Source organism: Micromys minutus (assembly GCF_963924665.1).
Source record: "Micromys minutus genome assembly, chromosome: 17".
In the NCBI taxonomy this organism is placed as follows: domain Eukaryota; kingdom Metazoa; phylum Chordata; class Mammalia; order Rodentia; family Muridae; genus Micromys; species Micromys minutus.
Genome location: NC_137952.1, coordinates 20079702 through 20106428, shown reverse-complemented (window position 1 = coordinate 20106428; position 26727 = coordinate 20079702). Strand labels below are relative to the sequence as shown.

Below are 26727 nucleotides of genomic sequence, written 5' to 3'. Positions count from 1 at the left end.
TCCATCTGATTCTATCTTGTGGAATAGTTTGGAGAGTATTGGTGTTATGTCCACAATAAATGTCTGATAAAATTGTGTACTGAACCCATCTTGACCTGGGATTTTTTTGTTTGGGATGCTTTTGATGACTGCTTCTATTTATTTAGGTGTTATGGGATAATTTAAATGGTTTGCCTGGTCCTTGTTTAACATTAGGATCTTTTATCTGTCTAGGAATTCATCCATTTCCTCCAAATTTTCCAACTTTGTGGAATATATTTTTTGTTGTAGGATCTGATGATTTCATGAATTTGCTCAGTTTTAGTTGTTATGTCTCCACTTTCCTTTCTGATTTTGTTACTTTGTATACTCTCTCTTTGCCCTCTAGTTAGTCTGGCTAGGGGTTTACCAGTCTTGTTGATTTTCTCAAAGAACCAGCTCTTGGTTTTGTTGATTTTTAATGGTTGTTTTGTTTCTATTTGGTCTATTTCTGCCCCAATTTTGATTATTTCTTGCAGTCTACTCTTCTTGGGTGTATCTGCTTGCTTTTGTTGTAGGGCTTTTAGCTGTGTTGTCAAGTTGCTGATGTATGCTCTCTCCAGTTTATTTTGGAAGCACTTAGGGCTATGAGTTTTCCTCTCAGTACTGCTTTCAGTGAATTCCATAGGTTTGGGTATGTTGTGTTTTCATTTTCATTGAATTCTAGAAAATTCTTAATTTCTTTATTTATTTCTTCTTTGACCCTGCTATCGTTTAACAGATTGTTGTCTAGTTTCCTTGTGTATGTGGGCTTTTTGTTGTCTTTGTTGATGTTAAAGACCAACTGTAGACCATGGTGATCTGAGAGGATGCATGGGAGTATTTCAATCTTCATATGTCGATTGAGGCTCATTCTGTGTCCAATTATGTGGTCAGTTTTTGAGAAGGTGCCATGGGGTGATTAGAAGAAGGTGTATTCTTTTACTTTAGGATTCTATGTTCTATAGATATCTATTAATTCTAGTTGTTTCAAAGTCTCTGCTAGTTTTACAGTGTCATTGTTCAGTTTCTGTTTCCATGATCTGTCCATTAGAGGGAGTGGGGTATTAAAGTCTCCCACTATTATTGTGTGGGGTGAAATGTAATTTTTGAACTTTAGTAGGGTTTCTTTTATGAATGTGGGTGCTTCTGTATTTGGAGCATATATGTTAAAGATTGAGAGATCCTCCTGACAGATTTCCCAGTAATGAGTAAAAAGTGTCCTTCCTTATCTTTTTTGATAACTTTTTGTTGGAAATTTACTTTATTCGATATTAGAATAGCCAATCCATCTTGCTTCTTGGGTCTGTTTGCTTGGAAGTTTTTTTCCCAACCTTTTACTCTGAGATAGTGTCTGTCTTTGTCTCTGAGATGAGTTTCCTGTATCCAGCAAAATGCTGGATTCTGTTTATGTATCCAGTCTGATAGCCTATATCTCTTTATTGGGGAGTTGAGTCCATTTATGTTAATAGATATCAAGGAATAGTTGTTTCTGTTTCCTTCTATTATTGCTTTTGTAGGTTGAGTTGTGTTTGTGTCTTTTTCTTCTTTTGGTTTTCTTGCTTAGGAGTTTTCTTGTTTTTACTAGGATGTGGTTCCCCTCATTGTATTGAGTTTTCCACCTACAATTCGTTGTAGTGTTGGGTCTGTGGTCAGATATTGTGTAAATTTAGATTTGTCTTGAAATATCTTCATCTCTCTATCTATGGTGATTGATAGTTTTTCTGGGTATAGCAGCTTGGGCTGGCACTTGTGCTCTCTTCAGGTTTGCATGATGTCTGTCTAGGCTCTTCTACCTTTCATCATCTCTGTTGAGAAATCGGGTGTGATTCTGATTGGTCTGCCTTTTTATGTTACCTGACCTTTTTTCCTTACTGCTTTTAGTCTTCTTTCTTTGCTTTGGGCACTTGTTGTTTTGACTATTATGTATCGGTAGGTATTTCTTTTCTGGTCCAATCTGTTTGGAGCTCTGAAAGCTTCTTTTATGCTCGTGGTCATCTCTTTCTTAAGGGTAGGGAAGCTTTCTTCTACGATTTTGTTGAAGATATTTACTGTGCTTCTTAGTTGATACTCTTCTCCCTCTTCTATTCCTATTCTCCTTAGGTTCGGTCTTCTCTTTGTGTCTTGGATCTCCTAGTCATTTTGGGTTAGGAGCTTTTTGTTTTTTGCATCTTCTCTGGCTGTTTTGTCTATGTTTACAATGTTGTCCATGGCCCCGGAGATTCTCTCTTCCACCTCTTTTAGTCTATTGGAAATGCTTGCTTCTGTGACTCCTGATTTCCTTTTTAGGTGTTCTACCTCTAGGGTTATCTCTTTTAGTGTTTTCTTTATTGTGTCAATTTCCGTTTTAAATTTCCTCTTCCATTCCTTCATCTCTTTGGTTCTGTTTTCCTCTAGTTCTTTGAGTTCTTTGAGTGTTTTTCTTGTTTCTTCTTTAAAAGCTTCTGTTTCTTTTTGCTTTTCCCCCATTCTTGTTTAAGTATCTCTATCAGCAACTTGAGGTATGATTTCCGGTCTGCGTCTTCTATTTCTGGAGTGTTTGGCATTCTAATGTTTGCTGTTATGGGAGAACTGGGTTCTGGTGTTGCCAGGTTGTCTTGGTTTCCTTGGAATATACTCTTTTGCTTTCCTCTTGCCATCTTGTTGTCAGTGATATGTTCTTGCATTTTCCTTGTATCTGGTCTGTGTCCCTGGATCTCCACTGGTCCAGGTGGCAGATGGGCTGAGCCCTGTTCCGTGCCCCAAGGTCGCAAGGTGGAAGCAGAGTTTCCAATGCTGTGTTCCTTGTTTCTGGATCAGGCAGGGCGGGCGTGCGCTTTCCTTGTGCACTCCGTAGAGATTTCTCTGCTCCCTGGCTGCCCATATCTCCTACTCACCAGTCTTTAAAACTTTAGGAACTGCTGGTCCAGGTGCAGTATGGGACGAGTCCTCTGCTCAGTCCTTATAATGCTGCTTGTATTCTTATATTTAGGGATACCAATTTGGTACTGAATAAAAAATTGATGTGTTCTTCTCTAAGGAAGACTATGTTTTCTGCTCTTAGCATTTCTTATTTGCATGGAGTTTGTGTAGGGTTGAGGTCACATGGGTTTTCCCCATCCACATTGGCATGTCAGTTGGTGCTGCCCTTGCTCAGCACATGTCTGGGAAGGCATGCTCCTAAGAGTTTATAAGTATATATTGTGACGTTACTAGAGACAAAATCTCACAGAAAACACTCTGATCTGATTCGTACAATATTTCCACTTTTTCTACAATGTTCCTTGAGCCTTAGGTATGTCAGTGTTTTATACATAAATTCACTGGGTATGAGCTCCACAATTCTTTTTTTGTTTGGGTATCATTTTATGTGGTGGTCTCCATCTGTTGCAAAGAGAAGTTTCCTTGGTGATATTTTTATATAAGATAAACGATAATAGATTGTTGTTAAGGATTATGCTGGTTTAATAAACTATTAGCTAAAGATTCTTTAACAACTATGACATTATTAGTTCTCAATAGTTGGCTAGATTTTTCAATATCAGGAATGATTTCCTTCTTGTTGAGGAGGTCTTAAGTTTAATTAGAGATTATTTGACTAGCATCAAGGTATGTGTACCTCTACTGCACTCTTAGGGTTGTCATGTATTGCTGGAGTTTGATGTGCTTTGTAGGCATCACTGTGATTTAAATACCAGAATAAGTTTGTTCTCTGTGTTCATATTAATACTGTCTCCAAATAGCATGCACAGCAAGAGACACCGATGACACTTGAACAACTAAAATCCATTTGTTAATTGTAGCAAATATGAGCCCTTGATAGCAGAAGAAAATTGCTCTCGAAGACACAAGTTGAGTTAGAAAAAGCCTGTACTCACACACTTATTGCAATGCATTAAATTTATAACTTATAAAAAGTCAATATAAAATAATTTCAAATGCTCCTGTGGTGATTTTACTTGTGCAGTTCACATATATAAAAAGAAAATTGCGCTTTGAGGTAGTTGACATCATTTCTATGAATTCCTTGGAAACTGAATACTAAATATTACATCGAAATATTTGTATTCATACTGAGAGTGTTTGAACTGACAAATGGTAGAAACTTATTTTCATGCATACCTTGGTGCTATTTTGCCCTCCTGTGACCAATACCACATTTCCCTTGTTGCCTTGACCACAATGAATATGTTTGAGAAGACACTTTCCTTGGTTAATTGACTTTAGTTTTACAGGACCGCATCATTACAGCTTGGTTTGGTCACTATCCTCCCACATTTAATTAGCTATGGTTTCCATTTATAGAAGCATTTGCATACACTCTGTGCTTGAAGTAACAGCCTGTAAGTAGTCACAATGGAGAGATGCCATGAATTTCACAGCAAGAAGACATGGTGATAAATAAGCTTCAGTGGCAAGGAAGACTCGGGTAACAGTTTGCTTTTTGCATACATTAATTATGCTTTGGTTTATAGACAGGAGGAAATGGGTGATCAGAGGAAAATTGATAAAAGTGGAACAGGTTGTTGTAATAGAGACAAGAAACAATTCTTAGCAAAGTCACTGAACGATTCAAGATTCGTCTGAGATGTACTCTAGTCTGGTATTCACCCTGGCTCAGGTCAGGTCTAGACTAAGACACAAGTGAGTGCATTCATGGCTCTTTAGGGAAATTATTATGACTTCAAATAGAGCCCAACTTTCTATCATATTAAAAAACAAGTGTGTTATAATGTTTTTAAAAATAAGAGCTAAGATATAAAGGGAAAATTCATTTCTGACAAGTGCAGATTAAAAAAAAACAAAAACAGTGTCCTGTAAACAATGTTGTATATAAATATTGAACATGTGCTTAAAAAGCTATTCAAGGTACAAATTTACCCTAAACTAGAATCATAAATGATCAGCTACAATAACATAGTGGAAGAAATAGAAAAGGCTAAAATGTAAACATATAATATTTACTTGTTAACTGATCAATTTCTAGAACCTTTTATTTTTAAATATTTATTATATTTTTTTCTAGATCAACTCAAAGAGAGGATTGATGAATTGTGGATATTGGGAAGCAGCAACAAAAACAAAAAATGGGCCAGAAAATGGATCTTATGAGGAAAAGCCAAAGGGACAGATGATGAACACTAACTGGGGCATGCATTCACATGTGTATGAGCATTTACCGGGACATGAATACCTTCCAGTGGCCAGGTGAATATAATAAAAATATTGTATACATGTAGAAAATTATTTATTCATAAAAATTGTTTGAAAACCTTAAAAGTACAGAGAAGCGATTTTACTAAATTCATGGATATTGACTATTGAAATACTTATGGGTAAGTTCTTCAAATCCAAGGCAAAGTAACCACACATTCATAGACAAGTTCTTCATGTTTTTACAGGAGAACTGAGCATACGTTGACTCTATTAAGAGGATGACAGATTTCCTTTTTGCAAGGAAGAACTTTGAGCTTACTATATTAACAAGAAACATAAAACAAATAGGAAATAACCTAATTTAAAACCCTTTAAACAGAGGAAAACATGATATGACCCAGACAGATGTATAAATAGAACACAGTCTCAGAACATATTTTAGTCCCCTCATTCAGTAATTTCTTCACTAGATATGAACATCAAATTTTTTTTCAATTTTTCTGCATGTTCAGTTGTTATTAATTTATTCTAAAGTCATCTGATTCTGTGTAAATGAAGACAGAACTAGTCACCTCAAAGCAGAGGACTTCTAACAGGCAGTAGTCACAGAAGAGGACACACTCTTTCCAAGAGGGTGTGAACACGGTGAAGTACTCAAAGCCAAGTGTCTCCCTCTACAAGTCTATGAGTGACTAACTTGCAGAAGTGGCTGTCTGGTACTCAAGACAACTGAAAGTCTGAAGGCAAAAATAGAGTAAGTTTCTAAGTATGTTAACATTCACTGTGTTATTTTGTCTTCTTTGGTTGGAGGGATTCTGATAAAGTGTATTCAGTCCTATTTCTCCCATTTTTCTACCCAGTGGCCATTCCTGCAGTCTGTCTCTTTCCTACCCATAATTTGTTCTCTTATCCCCTCTCTTGCAGCCACAGATTAAGCTAATCCTCTTAGGATAATGACTTGTCTTTAAAGAAATTTCATTTTTTACCCACAAAATCTCTATCCTTGCCTGAATCACATCCCAGGATAATGTCCAGAAAGACACATGGAACTCATGTGTAATAGTATGTGTAATAGGGTTCCTGTCTTTCAGTGGTGTTTGCAAGCCTGAGGGCTGTAATGTGTTAGCCTAAACGACACACTGCTGCAGGTCAATGCTGGCAAGGAATTATTTGTGGTGTTGCTGTTTTTAAGAGTGCACCCTTTCTAAAACATGGGAAACCAAGGAGACAGGAATCTAATAAAAGGATTCAATGGTGGAGTTATTTAGTTGGCTGGAGTGCTAATGGCAGACACTTCATGAACATTATCCTTTACTGTTTAATGTATCATCTGGTACATAGTAGCAATAAATAAAGATCAGTGAGTAGTTGATTAGTCGAAATAATAACTGTAATCTGCTTAAGAAAAATACAATAGTAAGAATTATGTTGTTAGGAAACAAATATAATTTGTTTTAAAAGCAACTCTTTAGTTAAAAGGCTGATTCAAGCAACAAAACAGGTTTTGTTATCAATCAGTGATATATCCAACTCCGTATTCACATAGCCAGACATAATTGTAAGGTAGGACTAGTTAAGAGGCAGGGGTCCCACAGGCAATGTAGGAGGATAAGATAGCTAGTAAGGGGCAAATACAAGCAAAATGTATTATATACATATATAAAACTGACAAAGGGAAAGAATCTCACTGCAAGAGACCACACACACACACACACACACACACACACACATACACACACACACACACATACATGAGTGCACCCTTGGACTTTTCTAGTGCTATCTCTTTTCCTTTGTTATAGTTATTCAGCCCAACTGGGGCTTTGTCTCAAGAACTTTGTTTCTTGCCCAATTCAATGGTCTAATTTTCCTTTCTCCTTTTTTGAGCATTCCCACCCAATTCCTTCCTTATTTTAGATGTATATTTAATTACACTAAAATCCCAAGTTGTCCTCTGCCTAGGCTTTATCTTTGCATACATTTTATACAGAGTATCATATTTTTGTGTTTAAGTGTCACCATATATATTATTCTCTTGTGTAATTTCTTTGGCCATTGTGATTTGCTTTTCCTCAGTCTCCATTAGCTGTAGTTCACTATGGAGCACAGTCTGGATTCAAACTAGTAGTAAGGCTCCTGACTATGTCTCGCAAGTAATGAGAAGACATATAGGTATATATCACCACATTAAAAACAATTGCTATCCAAATCTCAGTTTGGAAAAAGTATATTCCCATTGTGCTTAATATAGTCAAGCCTACAAAAAGGCATATTTCTCTTAAACATCACAAGGACTTTTGGGAGGCTTTTAAATTTTCCATTTCATAAAAGTTTTAATTAGTATTATATAACTCCTCACATGAATGGAAGTTTGAATAGAAATCATCAATTAGTTCTTTTAACTTTCTTGAGATTGTATTATATTTACATCACTTTCTTGTTTCCTTCCTTCCCTCCCAACCCTCCCACGTACCACCATCAGACACTCTCAAGTTCATGGCTTCTTTTTCCTTTAATACCCATATTTCTAAATACATATGTGCAATCTACTCAGAACACACATTGTTACTTGTTTTTATATGTTTTCACGGCTGACTGATTGTTGCTTCACTGTAAGATTTTCATTATCTTAGTAAACGGTGTGGCATACAGAATGATGCCCTTCAAGCATGCCTATGTCCTAAATGCAGGCCTGTGACTATTATTGTACGGTAAAGTTGGCTTTGTGAATATAGTTAGTTCAAGAATTTTCAGATTTAAAATTATCATTGATATGTCCAATGTAATTCCAATTGTCATTATAAGAGAGGGCAAGAAATTCAGAATGAAAGAGAAATTGGTCAGATTAGAAATAGATGCTGGAAATGTTCACTTCAAATATCCCAAAAGAGGCTCTGAACCAATAAATGTAAGCAGGATTTAGAAGCTGGAAATGACAAGGAAGCAGATTCTATCCTGAAAGCTTTGAAAAGAATAAATCTCTGTTGTTAGTTCAATTTTATCTACTAATACCCACATCAGCTTTCCTGCTTTTAAAATTACAACTGTGTCACGGTAGGTAAAAATGAAGGGGCAGGTTAATGGAATGGGGTTGAGACAGTAGGCTGAGGGAAAGATAAGCTGTTTTTTTTTTTTAACAACTTTATTTTACAAAACAAAGATAAATGTACAGATTTTAAGCATTTTTTGCATAAAATTATACAATACATTTTTGTCAGTACTTTTTTTTTCAGATTTTAAAATAATTTTTACATAAAACTGTATGAATATATTTTTTAGTCAGTACTTGATTTTTTTAAAGGTTTGATAGTATGCATTGAAAACTTAATAGTTACAATGAGCATACAACAAGATAAGCTGTTTTAAGCCACAAAAATTGTGATAATTTTTTACAACAGAGATCAGAAACAAATGCAAAAGTTCATTATGGGGCTGAGTTGAACTACAAAACACTTGTTTTAAAATTATGCAAAAAGACCTGGGATCAACACCCAGAAATGCTAGGTCCATCCATTCATCCTTCCAACCACCCTTCCAACCACCCTTCCATCCATCCTACATATACAGAGAGCTGAAAAACTTTATTGTGAGCATTTAGTGAGAGTCTTCACATTTTGACCTTAGTGTAAAGTTTCATATTTGGTGGTAATTTCTTCCTCTCAATCCACTCTCTAGCCACCTGCAGAGGCTATTATTTATCTGTAAGGAAGTCCATTGTCCTCTTCCTCCTCATGCTGGGAGCTAACCATTATTCTTAATTGCCTTTATGCTCTTTATAACAGGTAGTCACCCTGTTCCCCAAGCACACACTCACCCACCCCACAGCCCCTACACCCACACCCCACACACACCCCACACACAATTTGACTCTTTCTTCTCAATATTTTATTTGCCATCATTTACCCAATTCAAGTCCAGGTTTTTAAAAATACAAATTCTACGTGCTGTAATTCTTATCTCTGGGAGTTAAGTGGGTGTGCAGGTTTATATCAGAGAGCATTTTTGTCTCAGATCACCAGAAACAGATTTGTTGAAGGTGTATAATGGTTATATAGTGAAATAACTTCTTATATTTTAAAAAATATTAGTTACCTATTTTTGACTTTGTAAATTAATGATTGATGCCTCATAATTAGTTTTATTAGAGAAGTTTCCTATACACCTATTCTCTGTGTGGTTTAATAAGCACAGGACTGACCTGGGGTTCTTGTAGTAGCCCCTACTTGGCATACCATTTACATACTATTGGTTTGAAACCAACTGATCTACAAAATACTCTGAACTCAAATGCTAGTGTTCCATACCTTTAATGTATTTCTTTATTCACAAGCATGATGCACTTGTAATCTGGCTTTGTGAGTCCCTGTTGATGACATGATGTTGGTAGAAACTACACATGAGACCCAAAGAGCATCACCATATCAAAGTTAGCTATGTTTCATTTTGCGGTCCTAGGATTAAAAAATAGGTCTCGAAGAAGTAGCACGAAAAAAAAAATAGGTCTCATATATGCTGCAAAAATACTCTACTGCTGAGCAGCAAAAAGCTACATTTCAGTTCCAGAGATGGACATCTACACAGCTATGAATAATAAAGTGAACTAAATATTTACAGAGCAGTTTTAGTGAGGGTTACTATAGCTATTTTAAAAATATTGTGATCAAAGCAAGGTAGTGTGGAAAAGGTTTATTTTGCTTATACTTCTATATCTTTATTACTCATTCAAAGGAAATCAGGATATAAACTCAAAGAAGTCAGGAATCCGGAGGCAGAAGCTGATGCAGAGGCTTTGGATGCTTTCTAGCTTGCTCCTCATGATTTGCTCAGCCTGCTTTTTATTAGAACCAGGACCACCTGCCCAGGGATGGTACCACTCACAATGGTCTGAGCCCTCCCATCAGTTACTAATTAAGAAAATGCCCTACAGGTTTGCCTACTCTCTTATCGTATGGAGGCATTTTCTCAGTTGAGATTCTCTCCTGTCAGATGACTCTATCTTGTGTCAAGTTGATATTAAAAGCAAGACAGGATGAAATTTGTGTATGTGAAGATTCCATTGGACGGTGATTTTACAAATAAGGGCATGTTTACCTGGAGTCTGAGAATTAGACTTTGTGTAATGCACAATACAATGAGAGAAAATTGAGAAGTTGAAAAAAGAAAGGAAATGTTTAAGTTTTAATTCAGGAATAAATGCAGCAGTGTAGAGAGTTTGAAAACTGTAAATTGTGCATGACTATTGTTATGTGCCTGACATGAATTGCTGAAATCATAACAACCCATAAAAATTGTGGTCAAAGGGATTTAAAAATAACTTTTTATTTTTGCCATTTAGGTAGAATATCCTGGACAAGAAGAAATAGAAAATATCCATCCAATACTAAGCAACAGCACAGAAGACATCAGTCTAGAGATGAAATTAATTTAGTAGTAGAAGGTAGCTTTAGAAACTATAATACCAGGTGGAAATCAATTGATGAGTCTAGGTGGAAGCTAGTGAACATGTGATAACGACTGTTTGGCTGCGCGTAATAATTATTAATGTAATAATTATTTCCACGGTTGCAGGCTTTTTTTCTTAAACACTAACTTTTGCCTAAGTAAATTGTTCTCATTTTTATTCCCCCCCCCCTCAGCAAGTACTGATGCTGATTTGACATCAGAAGCAATGTACGGAATGAATCGCTCTGCAGTATCAGAGTTCATATTCCTCGGGATCACTAATATATGGGAGGTTCAGTTTTTACTCTTTTCCTTCACCTTGATGTTCTACTTTGCAAGTATGATAGGAAACCTTGTCATTGTGCTCACTGTAACCGTGGATCCTCATCTAAACTCCCCCCTGTATTTTCTCTTAGCTAATCTCTCAGTTATTGATATGATATTCTGCTCAATTACAGCTCCTAAAATGATCTGTGACATTTTCAAGAAACACAAAACCATCTCCTTCTGGGGATGTATAACTCAGATCTTCTTCAGTCATGCAGTTGGGGGCACTGAGATGGTACTGCTCATAGCCATGGCTTTTGACAGATATGTAGCCATATGTAAGCCTCTGCATTACCTGATCATCATGAGCCCACGAGTTTGTCTATTCTTTTTAGTCACTTCCTGGATCATTGGTCTTATTCACTCAGTGGTACAATTAGTGTTTGTTATAGACTTGCCTTTCTGTGGTCCTAATACATTGGACAGTTTTTACTGTGACCTGCCACGACTCCTCAGACTTGCCTGCACAAACACTCAAGACCTTGAGCTCATGGTTACTATCAACAGTGGGTTCATTTCTGTGGGCTCCTTTGTTCTGCTAGTCATTTCCTATATTTTTATTCTATTCACTGTTTGGAAACATTCTTCTGGTGGATTATCTAAGGCCCTTTCCACTCTTTCAGCCCATATCACTGTGGTCATCTTGTTCTTTGGGCCACTGATGTTTTTCTATACATGGCCTTCACCAACATCACACCTTGATAAATATCTTGCTATCTTTGATGCATTTATCACTCCCTTTTTGAATCCAGTCATCTACACATTCAGAAACAAAGACATGAAAGTGGCAATGGGGAGACTGTGGAGCTATCTTAGGTACTACAGAAAAATGTTGTAAATGGTTTGACTGGGAGGAGGAACTATAGATACTTTATTATGGACATTTCAAAAAAGGCTCCATGAAATATTAGAGACAGTCCCAAGAATTATGCAATGCTACATGCTCAAAATTCTGCTAAATATTAACCAGATGCACTATTAAAAATGGTGTTAATGATTAACACTCTGCACATCAGAGTGTGAATCACAATTTAGTGCCCTTTATAATTTATCATCCTTACAGCCTATGATCTAGAGAGATTTCCAACTATAAATCAAAGAATAGTATTTTATCAGTTTTTGGTAGTAGACAGACTAAGAGATTATATAGACATGTGATTTTAGTCTGCTTACTACCTCCTTTGGTAGTAAGATGTTTTTTGAACAAGTTCGGTTTGCTTTTCTTGATCCAGTCTTTTGTGTCTCACCCCTTTATCATACTTCTTTGCTTTGCAGTCTGGAAAGTTGTTGGACCTGTGTAAAGAATACTAGAATTAAAAATTAGGGTTATTGTACAATATCATTTGTTCCAATCTCTTTAAGTTATAAAATGTTAAGAATAAAGAGTACATTTAAAAACAGATTGATGGACCTTTCCAAGAGGCTGGGTGGAAACAATTATAAAGTTACCAGGAAGAGTCAAGTAACTTCATGCTGAACACTATATTTTATTTTCAGATAGGCTGTGCATTTCAGTAGGTACCCATATTTCACTATCTCAGGTTTTCCAGTTGTCCCAAAGCTGTATATCTATCTCCCTAGTATCCCCCCCTCTCTGTAAAGAGTCATTTTCATGTGGCATGATGTAGTCATTTCAAATTCCTTTCCTAACTTCTCCCATTACCATACTTTTCCTCTTTCATGCCATATTAAAGGTGAATTTTGTACCAATGTTTTAATTATGGAAAAGAAAAGCTCTATATTAAACAGTATTCTCTTGTCTAGAATGGCATTCTCAGAGACTCTAAATCAGAATCTATTATACGAGCTTGCAATCATTTGTATGTTTATGCAGATGCCTTTTCCCCATTAAATTACTCACACATAATCATCTTGATGTTTTTATGGTATAAGGAAGAAGCTCTGTCTTATTTTCCTCGAATGAATAGCAATTTGTTCCATTTCTTTTCTTTGAATTAAGACAAAATACTTTATATATTAAATTATTATGCATATTGGGATCAATTTTTAAAATTTATTTCTTTCACTATCCAATTTCTGTATTGGGCTATCAATATAATAGATATTGTATATTTATTTTTATGTTTGATTATATGTGTACACATACTGTATACAGGTGCCAAAAGAGGTAAGATGCACACAGACTGTTGTGAGCTGCCTGATGTGGTTACTGGGAACCAAACATAGGCCATCCAGAAGAACAGCAAGTACTCTTAACCTCTGAGCCATCTGTCTAATCTCAATATATAACATACTCTTTTGATGATTGTCTACTAATGGTCATTTTTAGCATCACATCTAAAAAAAACAGCTTCCTATATATTTTTTTCTTAATTACTGTAATGTGTATTTTTGATTCATATTAATTATACAAGTCATGTGGTATAACTTGAACATCCCTTACTCAGGAAAATATGATCAGTCTGATGTTTGTTTTATATAAGTAATAAAAATTATCATGGCTCTTCCTCAAAAGAGTAAATAAAAAAATTGATGTCAGTCAAGTATGTACAAAAATTTCTTTGAGGCCATCTGCCACCAGGAGCAACATACACTAGCAACTTGACAGCACAGTTGAAAGCTCGAGAACAAAAGGAAGGAGATACACCCAAGAGGAGTAGATGGCAAGAAATAATCAAACTCAGAGCTGAAATTGACCAAATAGACCTTTTGTGAGGTCATATATCCAGTGTCACTTCTCGACGGGAACTGATTTCCCTTGCCCCAACAGCTATCAAGTTCAAAAAGCTACTTGAGTCTGGAAACTTGTGCCCACTTCCTCTTTTTTCTGATGGAATATTTTCTAGTTTGACCTTGTGCAGATATTGTGCATGGAATTGTAATTTCTGTGAGTTCTCCTGTGTCTAGGAACAACCTGTTTCCTAAGAGTCATCCACCAACCTCTGATATATTTTTCCATGATTTTTATTGGATTTTAAAATAATATTTCAAATGTTATCTTCTTTCCCAGTTTCTTTCCTGAAATCTCCCTATCCCTGCTACCTCTTCTTTCATCTATGAGAGTGTTCAACCACCCACACACCCACTCCCTCCCTTCTCCCTGCCCTGGCATTCCCCTACAGTGGAGGCACTGAGTCCTCACAGGCCCAAGGGCCTCTCCTTTCCTTGATGCCGATAAGACCATCTTCTGCTACATGTGGCTGGAGCCATGAGTCCCTCCATTTATACTCTTTGTTTGGTGGTTTAGTCTTTGGGAGCTCACAGAGAGTCAGTTTGATTGATATTGTTGCTCTTCCTATGAGGTTTCAAATCACCTTGAGCTCCTTCAGTCCTTTAACTCCTCCATTGGAAGCCCAGTTTTCAGTCTAATGATTGGTTGACAGAATCCAACTTTGTATTTCTCAGATTCTGGCACAGCCTCTCTGGAAACAGCTATATCAGGCTCCTGTCTGCATGCACTTCCTGGTATCCACAATATTGTCTGGTTTAGTGACTGTATATGGAATGGATCTCTAGGTGGGGCCATCTCTGGATGACCTTTCCTTCAGTCTCTCTCCACACTTTGTATTTCCTCTAGTGAATATTTTGTTCCTTCTTCTAAGAAGGACTGAAGCATCCACTCTTTGGTCTTCAAACTTCTTGAGCTTCATGTGCTCTGTGGATTGTATCTTGGATATTGCCTACCCTCTCCTTACCTATACAATATAGTACTTGAAAGTCCTAGTCATAGCAATTAGACAACAAAATGAGGTCAAAGGGATAAAAATTTGAAAGGAAAAAGTCAAAATATCACTATATGCAGATGATGTGATAATATACTTAACTGATCCCATAAAGTCCACCAAAGAACTCCTTAACCTGATAAACAACTTCAGCAAAATTGCTGGATATAAAATTAACTCAACCAAATTAGTAGCCTTCCTTCCTCTACTCAAAGGGAAAACAGGCTGAAAAAAAATTAAAGAAATGACAACCTTCATGATGGTCACTAACAATATAAAATACATTGCTGTGACTCTGACCAAGAAGTGAAAGTTCTGTATAAGAACTTCAAATCTCTGAAGAAAAACTATGAAGAAGATCTCAGAAAATGGAAAGATCTATGCTCATGGATTGGCAGGATTAATATAGCACAAGTGGCCATCTTGACAAATGCAATCTACAGATTTAATGCAATTCCCATCAAAATTCCAATTCAATTCTTTGTAATATTAGAAAGAGCAATTTGCAAAATTCATTTGTAAAACGAAAAATTCAGGATAGTGAAAAACATTCTCAATAATAAAAGAACTTCTGGGGGAATCACAATCCCCAACCTCAAGCTGTATTATATAGCAAGCATGATAAAAATTGTATAGTATTGGTACAGAGACAGACAGGTAAATCAACAGAATATAATTGAAGACCCATAAATGAACCTACACACCCATGGTTACTTAATCTTTGACAAAGAAGCTAAAACAATTCAGTAAAAAAAAAAAAAAAAAAAAAAAAAAAAAAAAAAAAAAAAAAAAAAAAAAAAACGACAGCATTTTCAACAAGTGGTGCTGGTCAAACTGGTGGTCAGCATTTAGAAGAATACACATTGATCCATTCTTCTCTCCTTGTAGAAAGCTCAAGTCCAAGTGGAGCAAAGATCTCCACATAAAACCAGGTACACTGAAACTAATAGAAGAGAAAGTGGGGAAGAGCCTGGAACACATAGGCACAGGGGTAATATTCCTGAAGAGAACACCAATGGCATATGCTCTAAGATCCTTCAATCCCATGTTTTACAGGATTCCAGAAGCTCAGTGTTTTACATAATGTTGGGCTGTGAGTCTTTGCATCTGTTTCCATCAGATGCTCAAAGGATCTTCTCTGATAATTACTGGGATAGATGCCAATCAATTAGTATAACAGAATATTATTAATAAATATTTTGTTGACTTTTTGTCTTTTCTTCAGCAATATGTAGTTCTACTCTAGGTCTGTGGGCTAACTACCTATGGTGATTCCTGGCCATCCAGGCAACACAAATCATGAGCTCCAACTTATGGTTTAGGCCTAAAGTTAGACCAGTCATTGGATGGCCACTTTCACAAGCTCTGAGACAGCATTGCCCCAGAGCATCTTGCAGGTTAGAGAAATTGTAGGTCTAAAGTTTTGTTGCTGGGTTGGTGTTCCAACCCCACTACTTGGAGACAAGCCTTGTTTTAGAAGTTAGATTGTTCAGAGATACATATTCTCCAAAATACTTACCAAAATTTGTAACTTCTCTTTTGAGAACTTGCTATTTAGCTCTATAACCTATTTTATTAGGTGTTTTTTTAATAGATATCTCAAGTCTTTATATAATGTAACTAGTTATATTCTGTCAGATATATAGCTAAGAATATTTTCTCACATGTAGTCAAATAACACTTCACTCAATTGACAGTTTTCTATTCTCCACAGCTTCTTAATTTCACAAAAACATATTTGCCAATTGTTGGCTTTATTCCCTGAGAAAGCAGAGTCCTATTTAGGAAATACTTTTCTAGTCCATATTTTATACTATTATGGTGGTTTGAATGAGAAAATACCTCTTATAGGCTCATGTATTTGAACATTTGGTTAGTTGGTGATGCTGTTTGGAGAGGACTCTTGGGATCTAGATCTTTGCTCAAGAAGTGTAGTTTTGGAAGCATTTTTTTGAGAGTTTATAATCTCACCTTATTTTCAGCACATCTCTACTCTGTGTATAGGAGTGGTAATGTGAGAATCTGTTCAATACTGCTGCAATACCTTCCTTGCTGTTGTGGACATCACCTCTGGAACCATATGCCAAAGTAAACTTTCCCTTTAGCCAGCTTTGGTCATGGAATTTTGTCACAACAAAAGTAACTAATACAACTATCTACCTTTTCCTCCTACAGCTTCAGAGTTTCATGTAATTTTGTCCCTTTCTGTTGTCTTACAGCTCTAACTAATAATCCATTTACTATATTGAATAATGGCACAGAGTGTATAATTCTTCTGATTTTCAGTATAGTGTTTCAAGTTTTTCTTCAGTTAGCATAATGTTGGCTATAGATAAAAAGAACACAGCATTATGTTGAGATATCTTCCTTCTAACATTAACAAATTCATGATTTTTTCAATGAAGTGTTGAATTTTGTTAAAGGCTGCCTCTGCCTTGACAGAGATGATTATACAATCCTGACTTGGAGACTATTTATGTACTAAAGAACATGTATTGATTAATGTTTTTTAAGCCATTCTTTTTTCTATGAATGTAATCAAATGGGTCCTAAAAACTAACCTATTATGTTTCTTATAGTCTGCTGACAAGTATTTTGGGGCACTTGCATTCACATGTGCAAATGTAACCTATGAGTCCACATAATTTTAAAAATAAATTATTTGAAAAGAAAATATTTATTCTACACCCAAAGACCTTAAAACATTCCCTCTTCCATGTCTAAGATCTTCCTTCAGTGAGATATTATTTTGTGGAAATTTAGATTTGCTGTATTTTTAATTAATTAATTTTATTTATGTGATCACATTATTCCTCTCTCTGACACAACAAAATAGGGCACCAGAAAACATTATATATTGTTGTAAGCCACCATATTGTTGCTGGGAATTGAACTCAGGACCTCTAGAAGAGAAATTAATGATCTTAATGACTGGGTCATCTTTCCAGCCTCTGCTGTATTTCTGCTATATGAATAAGTGCAATTTTGTTTTTCTTTACTATTTATAAAAATAACACATATAACCATGAATAAGCACATAAAATAGGCAAGAAAATATTTTTTTTCAGAAATTTGTTAACAATAAACATTTATATTTATTTAAGACTGGTCAGAGTTCAAGTGTTTAATAATTTGTCTGTAACCCATTATTTGATTAAGTACTCTCATCATTGCCATTTTCATTTCTTGATTCCTGAATGTATAGATCACTGAGTTCAGAAAGGGAGTGACAACTGCATCAAATATAGACAGAAATTTATCCAAGTGTGTGAAAGAAGAAGGCCATGTATAGATGAACATCACAGGACCAAAGAATAAGATGACCACCATAACATGAGCTGAAAGTGTAGACAGAGCCTTGGAGGAACCACTTGAAGAGTGTTTCTGAACAGTAAATATGATGACAATATAGGAAATTGCCAGTATGAAGAAGGAGCCCACAGACATGAATCCACTGTTGACTGAGACCAGTAATTTCAGTCTGTATGTGTCTACACAGGCTAGTTTGATGAACCGGGGAAAGTCACAGTAGAAGCTGTCCAACACATTTGGTCCACAAAATGGTAGATTTACTACAAAAGCCAGTTGAACCAGAGAATGCATAAAGCCAACCACCCAGGAGGCCACTGAAAACAAGATGCATATCCTTGGGCTCATAATGGTCAGGTAATGAAGAGGTTTACATATGGCCACATATCTGTCAAATGCCATGGCTATGAGCAGCACCATCTCCACACCACCAATGAAGTGAATGAAGAAGATTTGAGTGACACAACCTCTAAAAGAGATGACTTTGTGCTTTCTAAAGAGATCGTAAATCATCTTGGGGGAAATAACAGAAGATACACCTAAGTCAATGAAGGAGAGGTTAGCCAACAGAAAGTACATTGGAGAGTGTAAATGAGGATCAGATGCCACAGTGAAGACAATTAGAGAGTTTCCAGTCATGCTTGCTACATAAAATATGGAAGAGAACACAAAAAGGAATAGTTGGATGCCCCAAGCATTGGTAAGTCCCAGAAACACAAACTCTGACACTATAGACTGATTCACACCTTCCATTGACTTTGTAGGTACGGATACCTGAAAAAAAAAGAGAGAAAATGTACATTATAATTGTATAAAAAGAATAGGAGGATCTCCAAGTTGTGAAAACTATTTTAACTATCTCATTACAACTAAACTAAAGGCAGATATGTGAACATGTTCTAATCATAACAAATAACAAAAAAGTATGAATTATTTTTAAAGTACTACTTAACACCTATAAAAAACTTATTTCATCAAAAATCCAAAAGGTAATAAAGTTTAATTGATGTTCTTTAAAGAATATTCAGACTTGGAGAGGTGACTCATCAGTTAAAAGAAAGTTGGATCTCTTGCAAAATACACTAGTTTTGTTCTGGACATCTTTGGCAAGCAGCTTACAATAATTCTAGTGGTGAGAAATTCAAGTTTCAGAGAACTTGATACCCCTTTGTTTCCATGAGGTTTCCATAAGCATAAAGCATAGACTTTGGAAGAAAAACACATGCTCTTAATTTTTAATTATGTAGAGAATATTTTTATAAATTGTTGATGACGATGTAAATTAATATAGTGATTTTGAAGTTTATGGAGACATTTCAAATACTAACATCAGGACTAGATTTGCAACACAATATTGGTATGTTTATCTAATATGCTTAAGACTGGATGTTTTTTTCTCAACAAAGCAATACAAAAAGAGAACTGAGAAGATAACAAGGTAGAAAAAGACAAAAGAAAAGATTTAAAAGATTAAAATAGAACTACAATATAATATAAAAAATTTCAGTTTAAGGATGTAAATACAGATGAAAACATTGTCATGTCAAAATGTTTTTCCATTTTCATTGCAGCAATGTCTATGATGAACAGCATTTATTCACTGAGCATTAATAGACATGAATTATAAACACACATACATACAACACTGTAAGACTATTTTTTCATAACTCTATGAAAATATTTATCATATTATATTGTAGAGGTCTTTTGATTGAGAGAAGAAACCGTATAATAGATAACATCTTGACTTTACATTGAGGACCCATGATTAAGCTCACGGTTTAGTTATGAACAGTCTGCTATCAGAAAAGGTACTGTAACCCCTGACCTTATGTATTATTTCTCTGTTAAAGAAACTAAAATGGTTACTTCAGTTAAATTAGAGTCATGAAACACATAATGTATAATCTTTTCATTAGTAAATATTTGGGAGGTTAGGGGAGGGATGGCTATAGATACAATCATGTCCGCAATAGATAGTAATCCATTTGTGGTTACTCAGTAACATTAAAATATCAGTGCCTTTGTTCTTCTTTCTCTTGCTCATTGTGACCAACTCATGAGATAAATTACTCAAACACATTAAAGAATAGAAATAAGCAGAGAACATCACACTGCCATGTCCAAAGAATATTTCAAAATGAAATAACTATCCCCCATTTAGCTAAACATTCCATTATCACATCATTTTTTATTGACCAAAATCATTTTAAATGTGAAATTAATGCATGTGCTTTCATAGAACACTGTGTGCATTTTTAGTACTCAATAAAAATTTAATTCTTTGATGAATCCCTTAATCAGACAGCAATCTCTATATAGCTGAATTTACATCTATCTTCTCATTAGTGCACCCCAAAGTTTAGAATCAGAAAACAAGGGTAAATAAGTATTTATTGAAAATGAAAAGTTGTGTATTTATGATCTTAAACCACTTAAAATAAATATGATTGTATAATATTAAAGATTGAGTAAAGTTATGAAGTGATAAAAAATATAAAGCTTAATCTTTGCTTTTAATCTGTCCTAAGCTCGTCCTAAGCATGCTTCCTCTGATTATTTTTTCTTCCACATTATTTCTTTAAACTTACCCTCCCAACCTGTTCCTGACTTCAATGCTAGCTTCACACAAAAACCTCTTTACTCTCCTGGAGTGCTGCTGAGATTTAAAATTTGCCTTTACTAAAATGTTTTTCTTCTAAACACTAATAAAATTATTATCAAGCTTCATAAGTGATAGTAAAATAAAAATAAGAACAAAATGGATGTATAGACCTAGATTATGTGCAATGCACACATGAGAACTATGAAATTTGGAAATCTAATATATAACTAAGAAAATGGAATCAATTACTGTAAATTATGCATAAAGTATTTGAATAATGATTTTATCTCTGCCAATTAAATCTGTCTGTATTTTCACTTTGCAAATTGTCCAAATTTCTTAAATTTTGTTTAGAACATACTATACATATTTAATAGTCAGGGAGATATAAATAGTTCTATATCCTTTTCAAATAAATATTTGTGTGACTGTCGCCTCTTTAAAAACCTTCCTGATCAGACCACTGATCAGAATTCAATGAATGTAAACTCTAAGTATAAACCACAGATAAAAACAAGAATATTAATTACACTTTTTGGTATTTTTAAGTACTATCTTGTTTTAAAATTTAAAACTGATATTTCATCGAATATCAGTTTTCAGCACTAGGTCTTTTGGTCATCTGTTAAATTTTACTTCTGATAACAGTCTTTCATGGAATTTCATACATAAATATTTCTGACAAGTTTAGTTCTTTCTAACATAATAGTCACCAACTATTTCACAGGAGAATAGTTCATTCCCACCTATGTTTAAAATCCAGTGAGAGAATAAATACACATTTTCCTTTTATTTATATGTATTACTGTTATTTTCATTAGTTAGCAGTTCATAGGATATAAGCTCATCCATTCAATCATGATCAGTGAGCATAGGATGGTAAATTATGGCATAAACTTAGAAGAAAACAACAAAGTTGTTTTCTTACTCAAGGCTATTTACAGTGTAATTTGAGCTCAAAGGCCTTTTCCATACTTCAGCTGATGTTTAAGGACTGTTTCCCTGTGTTGCCCTATTCCTTTTCCTAACTTCTCTCTGCTTTTGCTATATGTTCCCATGAACACATTCTTATAGAATGTAAATCGTGTCCACTGCTATTCTAAGCACAAACTAACATCTGACCATAAGCAGTTCTATCATGGTTAAGTATACTGCTACCTATTTATTTACCTGAATGAGAACAAAAACATCTTGGCATAGTTCGCGGTCCCTGTGTCCTCTCACATACACTGCCACTTGGAATCTCCAATTAAAGAGAAAAGAAGCTAATTATATACACCTCAAAAGGCTGCTGACCAAGAGGTGCTTCAAAAACATGTTAATTTAGAAAGATAACATGGATACAGGATTTTTTCCCCTGGAGACTTATTTGGTGTGGCGTATATGAGAAAAAATATAGTCAAAGTTTTCTTGGTGTGTAAAGATTAAGCATTATGATTTTTTATTTTTTTGGCCTTTGCTTATCTTGGACTTTTAAAAATTGAACTTTATATAGTCTGTGAGTTGTTTCTGGGGTGTTCAGAGATTTCTGGGGTTAGTATCCAATTATCAGTGACTGCATATTATGTCTGTTCTTTTGTGACTGGGTTATCTCACTCAGGATGATATTCTCTAGATACATCCATTTTCTTAAGAATTTCATAAAGTCATTGTTTCTGATAGCTGAGTAGTACTCAGTTGAGTAAATGTACCACAATTTTTTTATCCATTCATCTACTGAAGGACATCTGGGTTCTTTCCAGCTTCTGGCTATTATAAATAGGGCTGCTATGAACATTGTGGTGCATGTATCTTTGTTGTATGTTAGAGTGACTCTGGGGTATATACCCAGAAGTGGAATAACTGGGTCTCCAGGTAGTACTATGTCCAATTTTCTGAGGAATCGCCAGGCTGATTTCCAGAGTGATTGTACCTGTTTACAACCATACCAGCAGTGGAGAAGTGTTCCTTTTTCTCCGCATCCTCACCAGTATCTGCTGTCATTTGAGTTTTTGATCTTAGCCATTCTGGTTTGTGTGGTGTGGAAATTCAGGATTGTTTTGATTTGCATTTTCGCGATGGCTAATGATGTTGAACACTTCCTTAGATGCTTCTCAGACATTCGATATTCCTCAATTGAGAACTTTTTGTTTAACTCTGTACCCCATTTTTTAATAGGATTGCTTGATTCCCTAGGGTCTAACATTTTGAGTTCTTTGTATACCTTTGATAGTAGGCCTCTATCAATTATGGGGTTGATAAAGATATTTTCCCAAACTGTTGGCTGCTGTTTTGTTTTCTTGACAATGTCCTTAACCTTACATAAACTTTGCAATCTCACTAAGTCTATGTGGAATATTCTTATTCAAAGACAAATATTATACAACAAAGATATATGTATTTTCATGGTTACTGCTGTTCCATTCAGAATAGATAGAAAATGGAATGAATTACATAAATAATATGTATATAATGTATGTATATGTATATATATACATACATATATATATACAATAAAATTTTATTCAGCACAAACCAATAAAACATTTTTTAACAACTTTATTTTACAAAACAAAGATAAATGTACAGATTTTAAGCATTTTTTGCATAAAATTATACAATACATTTTTGTCAGTACTTTTTTCAGAATTTAAAATAATTTTTACATAAAACTGTATGAATATATTTGTTAGTCAGTACTTGAGTTTTTTAAAGGTTTGATATTATACATTGAAAACTTAATAGTTACAATGAGCATAAACATGTAAAACAAAATGTAAAATGGAAATAGTCAAAGTATTCTTGTTGTATAAAGATTTTTTTGTTTTGTTTTGTTTTGTTTTCTTTATTTCTTGGACTTCATACAGTCTGTGAGTTTTTTCTGAAGCAGTGCAAGCCTCTGGGGTTAGCATCCCATTATCAGTGACTGCATATTATGTCTGTTCTTTTGTGACTGGGTTATCTCACTCAGAATGATATTCTCTTGATTCAGCCATTTTCTTGAGAATTTGGTCAAGTCATTGTTTCTGGTGGTTGAGTAGTATTCCATTGTGTAAATGTACCACAATTTTTGTATCCATTCATCTTCTGAAGGACATCTGGGTTCTTTCCAGCTTCTGGCTATTATAAATAGAGCTGCTATGAACATTGTGGTGCATATATCTTTGTTGTGTACTAAGGTGTCTCTGGGGTATATGCCCAGAAGTGGATAGGCTGGCTCTTCAGGTAGTATTATGTCCAATTTTCTGAGGTATCGCCAGACTGATTTCCAGAGTGGTTGTATTAGTTTGCAACCCCACCAACAGTGGAGAAGTGTTCCTCTTTCTCTGCCACCTCGCCAGCATCTGCTGTTATCTGAGTTTTGGATCTTGGCCAATCTGACTGGTGTGAGGTGGAATCTCAGGGTTGTTTTGATTTGCATTTCCCTGATGGCTAAGGATGTCGAGCACTTCCTCAGCCATTTGATATTCCTCAACTGAGAACATTTTGTTTAGCTCTGTACCCCATTTTTAATAGGGTTATTTGATTCTCTGGTGTCTAGCTTTTTGAGTTCTTTGGATACCTTGGATATTAGGCGTCTATCTGATGTGGAGTTGGTAAAAATCTTTTCTCATTCTGTTGGCTGCTGTTTTGTTTTCTTGACAATGTCCTTCACCTTACAGAAACTTTGCAATCTCATTAAGTCCCATTTGTTAATCTTTGACCTTAGAGCTTGAGCCATTGGTGTTTTGTTCAAGAAATTTTCTCCTGTACCTATGTGTTCTAAGGTTTTCCCTACTTTCTCATCTAATAGTTTCAGTGTATCTGGTTTAATGTGGAGATCTTTGATCCACTTACACTTGAGCTTTGTACAAGGAGATAAGATAGGGTCTATTTTCATTCTTTTGCATGCTGAGTGCCAGTTGGACCAGCACCATTTGTTGAATAGGCTGTCCTTTTTCCATTTAATGTTTACGGCTCCTTATCAAATATCAGGTGACCATATATGTGAGGATTCATTTCTGGATCTTCTATTCTATTCTATTGATCCACATGCCTATTTCTGTACCAGTACCATGCAGTTTTCAGCACAATTGCCTTGTAATATACCTTGAGGTCAGGGATAGTGATTCCCGCAGATTTTTTTTGTTGTTGAGGATGGATTCCGCTATTCTAAATCTTTTGTTGTTCCATATGAAATTGTACATTGATCTTTCCAATTTCATGAAGAACTGTATTGTAATTTTGATGGGGATTGCATTGAATCTGTAGATTGCTTTTGGTAGGATGGCCATTTTTAAAATGTTGATCTTTCCAATCCATGAGCATGGGAGATCTTTCTATTTTCTGAGATCCTCCTCAATTCCTTTCTTTAGAGGTTTGAAGTTCTTGTCGTACAGGTCCTTCACTTGCTTAGTTAGAGTCACACCAAGGTATTTCATAGTTTTTGTGACAATTGTGAAGCGTACCTTTTCCTTAATTTTTTTTCTCCACATGTTTGTCCTTTGAGTATAGGAAGCTACTGATTTGTTTGAGTTGATTTTTTATCCAGCCACTTTGCTGAACTTGTTTATCAGCTCTAGGAGTTCTCTGGTTGAGTTTTTGGGGTCACTTAAGTACTCTATCATGTCGTTTGCAAAGAGTGATGTTTTTACCTCTTCCTTTCCAATTTGTATCCTCTTGATCTCCTTTTGCTGTCTAATTGTGTTCCAGCCAGGGCTTCCAGTACTATGTTGAATAGGTAGGGGGAGAGTGGCTAGCCTTGTCGAGTCCCTGATTTTAGTGGGATTGCTTCAAGTTTCCCACCATTTAGTTTGATGTTGGCTGTTGGTTTGCTGTATATTGCTTTTATTATGTTTAAGTATGGACCTTGGATTCCTGTTTTTCCAGGACTTTTAACATGAAGGGGTGTTGACTTTTGTCAAATGCTTTCTCAGCATCTAGTGAGATGACCATGTGATTTTGATCTTTGAGTTTGTTTATATGGTGGATTACATTGATGGATTTTCTTATATTAAACCATCCCTGCATCCCAGAGATGAAGCCTACTTGGTCATGATTAATGATCATTTTGATGTGCTCTTGGATTCGGTATGCAAGAATTTTGTTGAGTATTTTTGAGTCAATGTTCATAAGTGATATTGGTCTGAAGTTCTCTTTCCTTGTAGGGTCTTTGTCTAGTTTAGGTACGAGCGTTATTGTAGCCTCAAAAAATGAGTTGCGTAGTATTCCATCTGATTCTATCTTTTGGAATAGTTTGGAGAATATTGGTGTTATATCTGCAATTAATGTCTGATAAAATTCTGTTCTGAACCCGTGTGGACTTGGGCTTTTTTTGGTTGGGAGGCTTTTGATGTCTTCTTCTATATCTTTACGTGTTATAGGGTTGAAGATATTTACTGTGCCTCTTAGTTGATACTCTTCTCCCTCTTCTATTCCTATTATCCTTAGGTTCGGTCTTCTTATTGTGTCTTGGATTTCCTGGACATTTTGGGTTAGGAGCTTTTTGTTTTTTTCATCTTCTCTGGATGTTTTGTCTATGTTTACAGTGTTGTCTTCTGCCCCCTAGATTCTCTCTTTAATCTCTTGTAATCTATTGGAAATGCTTGCTTCTGTGACTCCTGAATTCTTTTTTTGGTGTTCTCCCTCTAGGGTTATCTCTTTTAGTGTTTTGTTTATTGTGTCAATTTCCGTTTTAATTTTTCTCTTCCATTTCTTCGTTTTTTGGTTCTGTTTTCCTCTATTTCTTTCAGTTCTTTGAGTGTTTTTCTTGTTTCTTCTTTAAAAGCTTCTGAATCTTTTTGCTTTTCCTCCCGTTCTTGTTTAAGTATCTCTATCAGCATCTTGAGGTAGGATTTCAGGTCTGCGTTTTCTTTTTCTGGAGTGTTTGGAATTCTGATGTTTGCTGTTATGAGAGAGCTGGGTTCTGGTGTTGCCAGGTTGTCTTGGTTTCCTTGGGATATACTCTTTTGCTTTCCTCTTGCCATTTTGTTGTCAGTGATATGTTCTTCCCTTTCCCTTGTATCTGGTCTGTGTCCCTGGATCTCCACTGGTCCAAGTGGCAGATGGGCCCAGTCCTGTTCTATGTCTCAGAGTCGCCGGGTGGGAACAGAGGTTCCAAAGTTCTGTTCCTGGTCCCTGGATCAGGTAGGGTAAGGCGGGGGTGCGCTTTGCATGTGCACTCCGTAGAGAGATCTCTGCTCCCTGACTGCCCAGATCCCCCACTCACCAGTTTTTCAACCTTAGGATCTGGCGGTCCACGTGGCAGAA

General features: G+C 35.5%; 2 protein-coding genes across 2 annotated transcripts; one reads left to right on the top strand and one right to left on the bottom strand.

Annotated features, from left to right (window-relative positions):
• Positions 1–10801: 10801 nt before the first annotated feature.
• LOC308431923 (olfactory receptor 4F15) lies at positions 10802–11740 on the top strand (the record flags this gene model as incomplete). Its single annotated transcript, XM_080931522.1, has 1 exon — positions 10802–11740. One exon carries the CDS (start codon positions 10802–10804, stop codon positions 11738–11740), a length of 939 nt encoding a protein of 312 aa, XP_080787648.1.
• A 5944-nt stretch (positions 11741–17684) lies between these two features.
• Positions 17685–18653, bottom strand: LOC308431580 (olfactory receptor 4F3/4F16/4F29-like; the record flags this gene model as incomplete). The annotated part of the gene is made up of 1 exon (XM_080931099.1): positions 17685–18653. Exon 1 carries the CDS (start codon positions 18645–18647, stop codon positions 17685–17687), a length of 963 nt encoding a protein of 320 aa, XP_080787225.1. The 5' UTR covers positions 18648–18653.
• Between the last annotated feature and the right edge of the window lie 8074 nt (positions 18654–26727).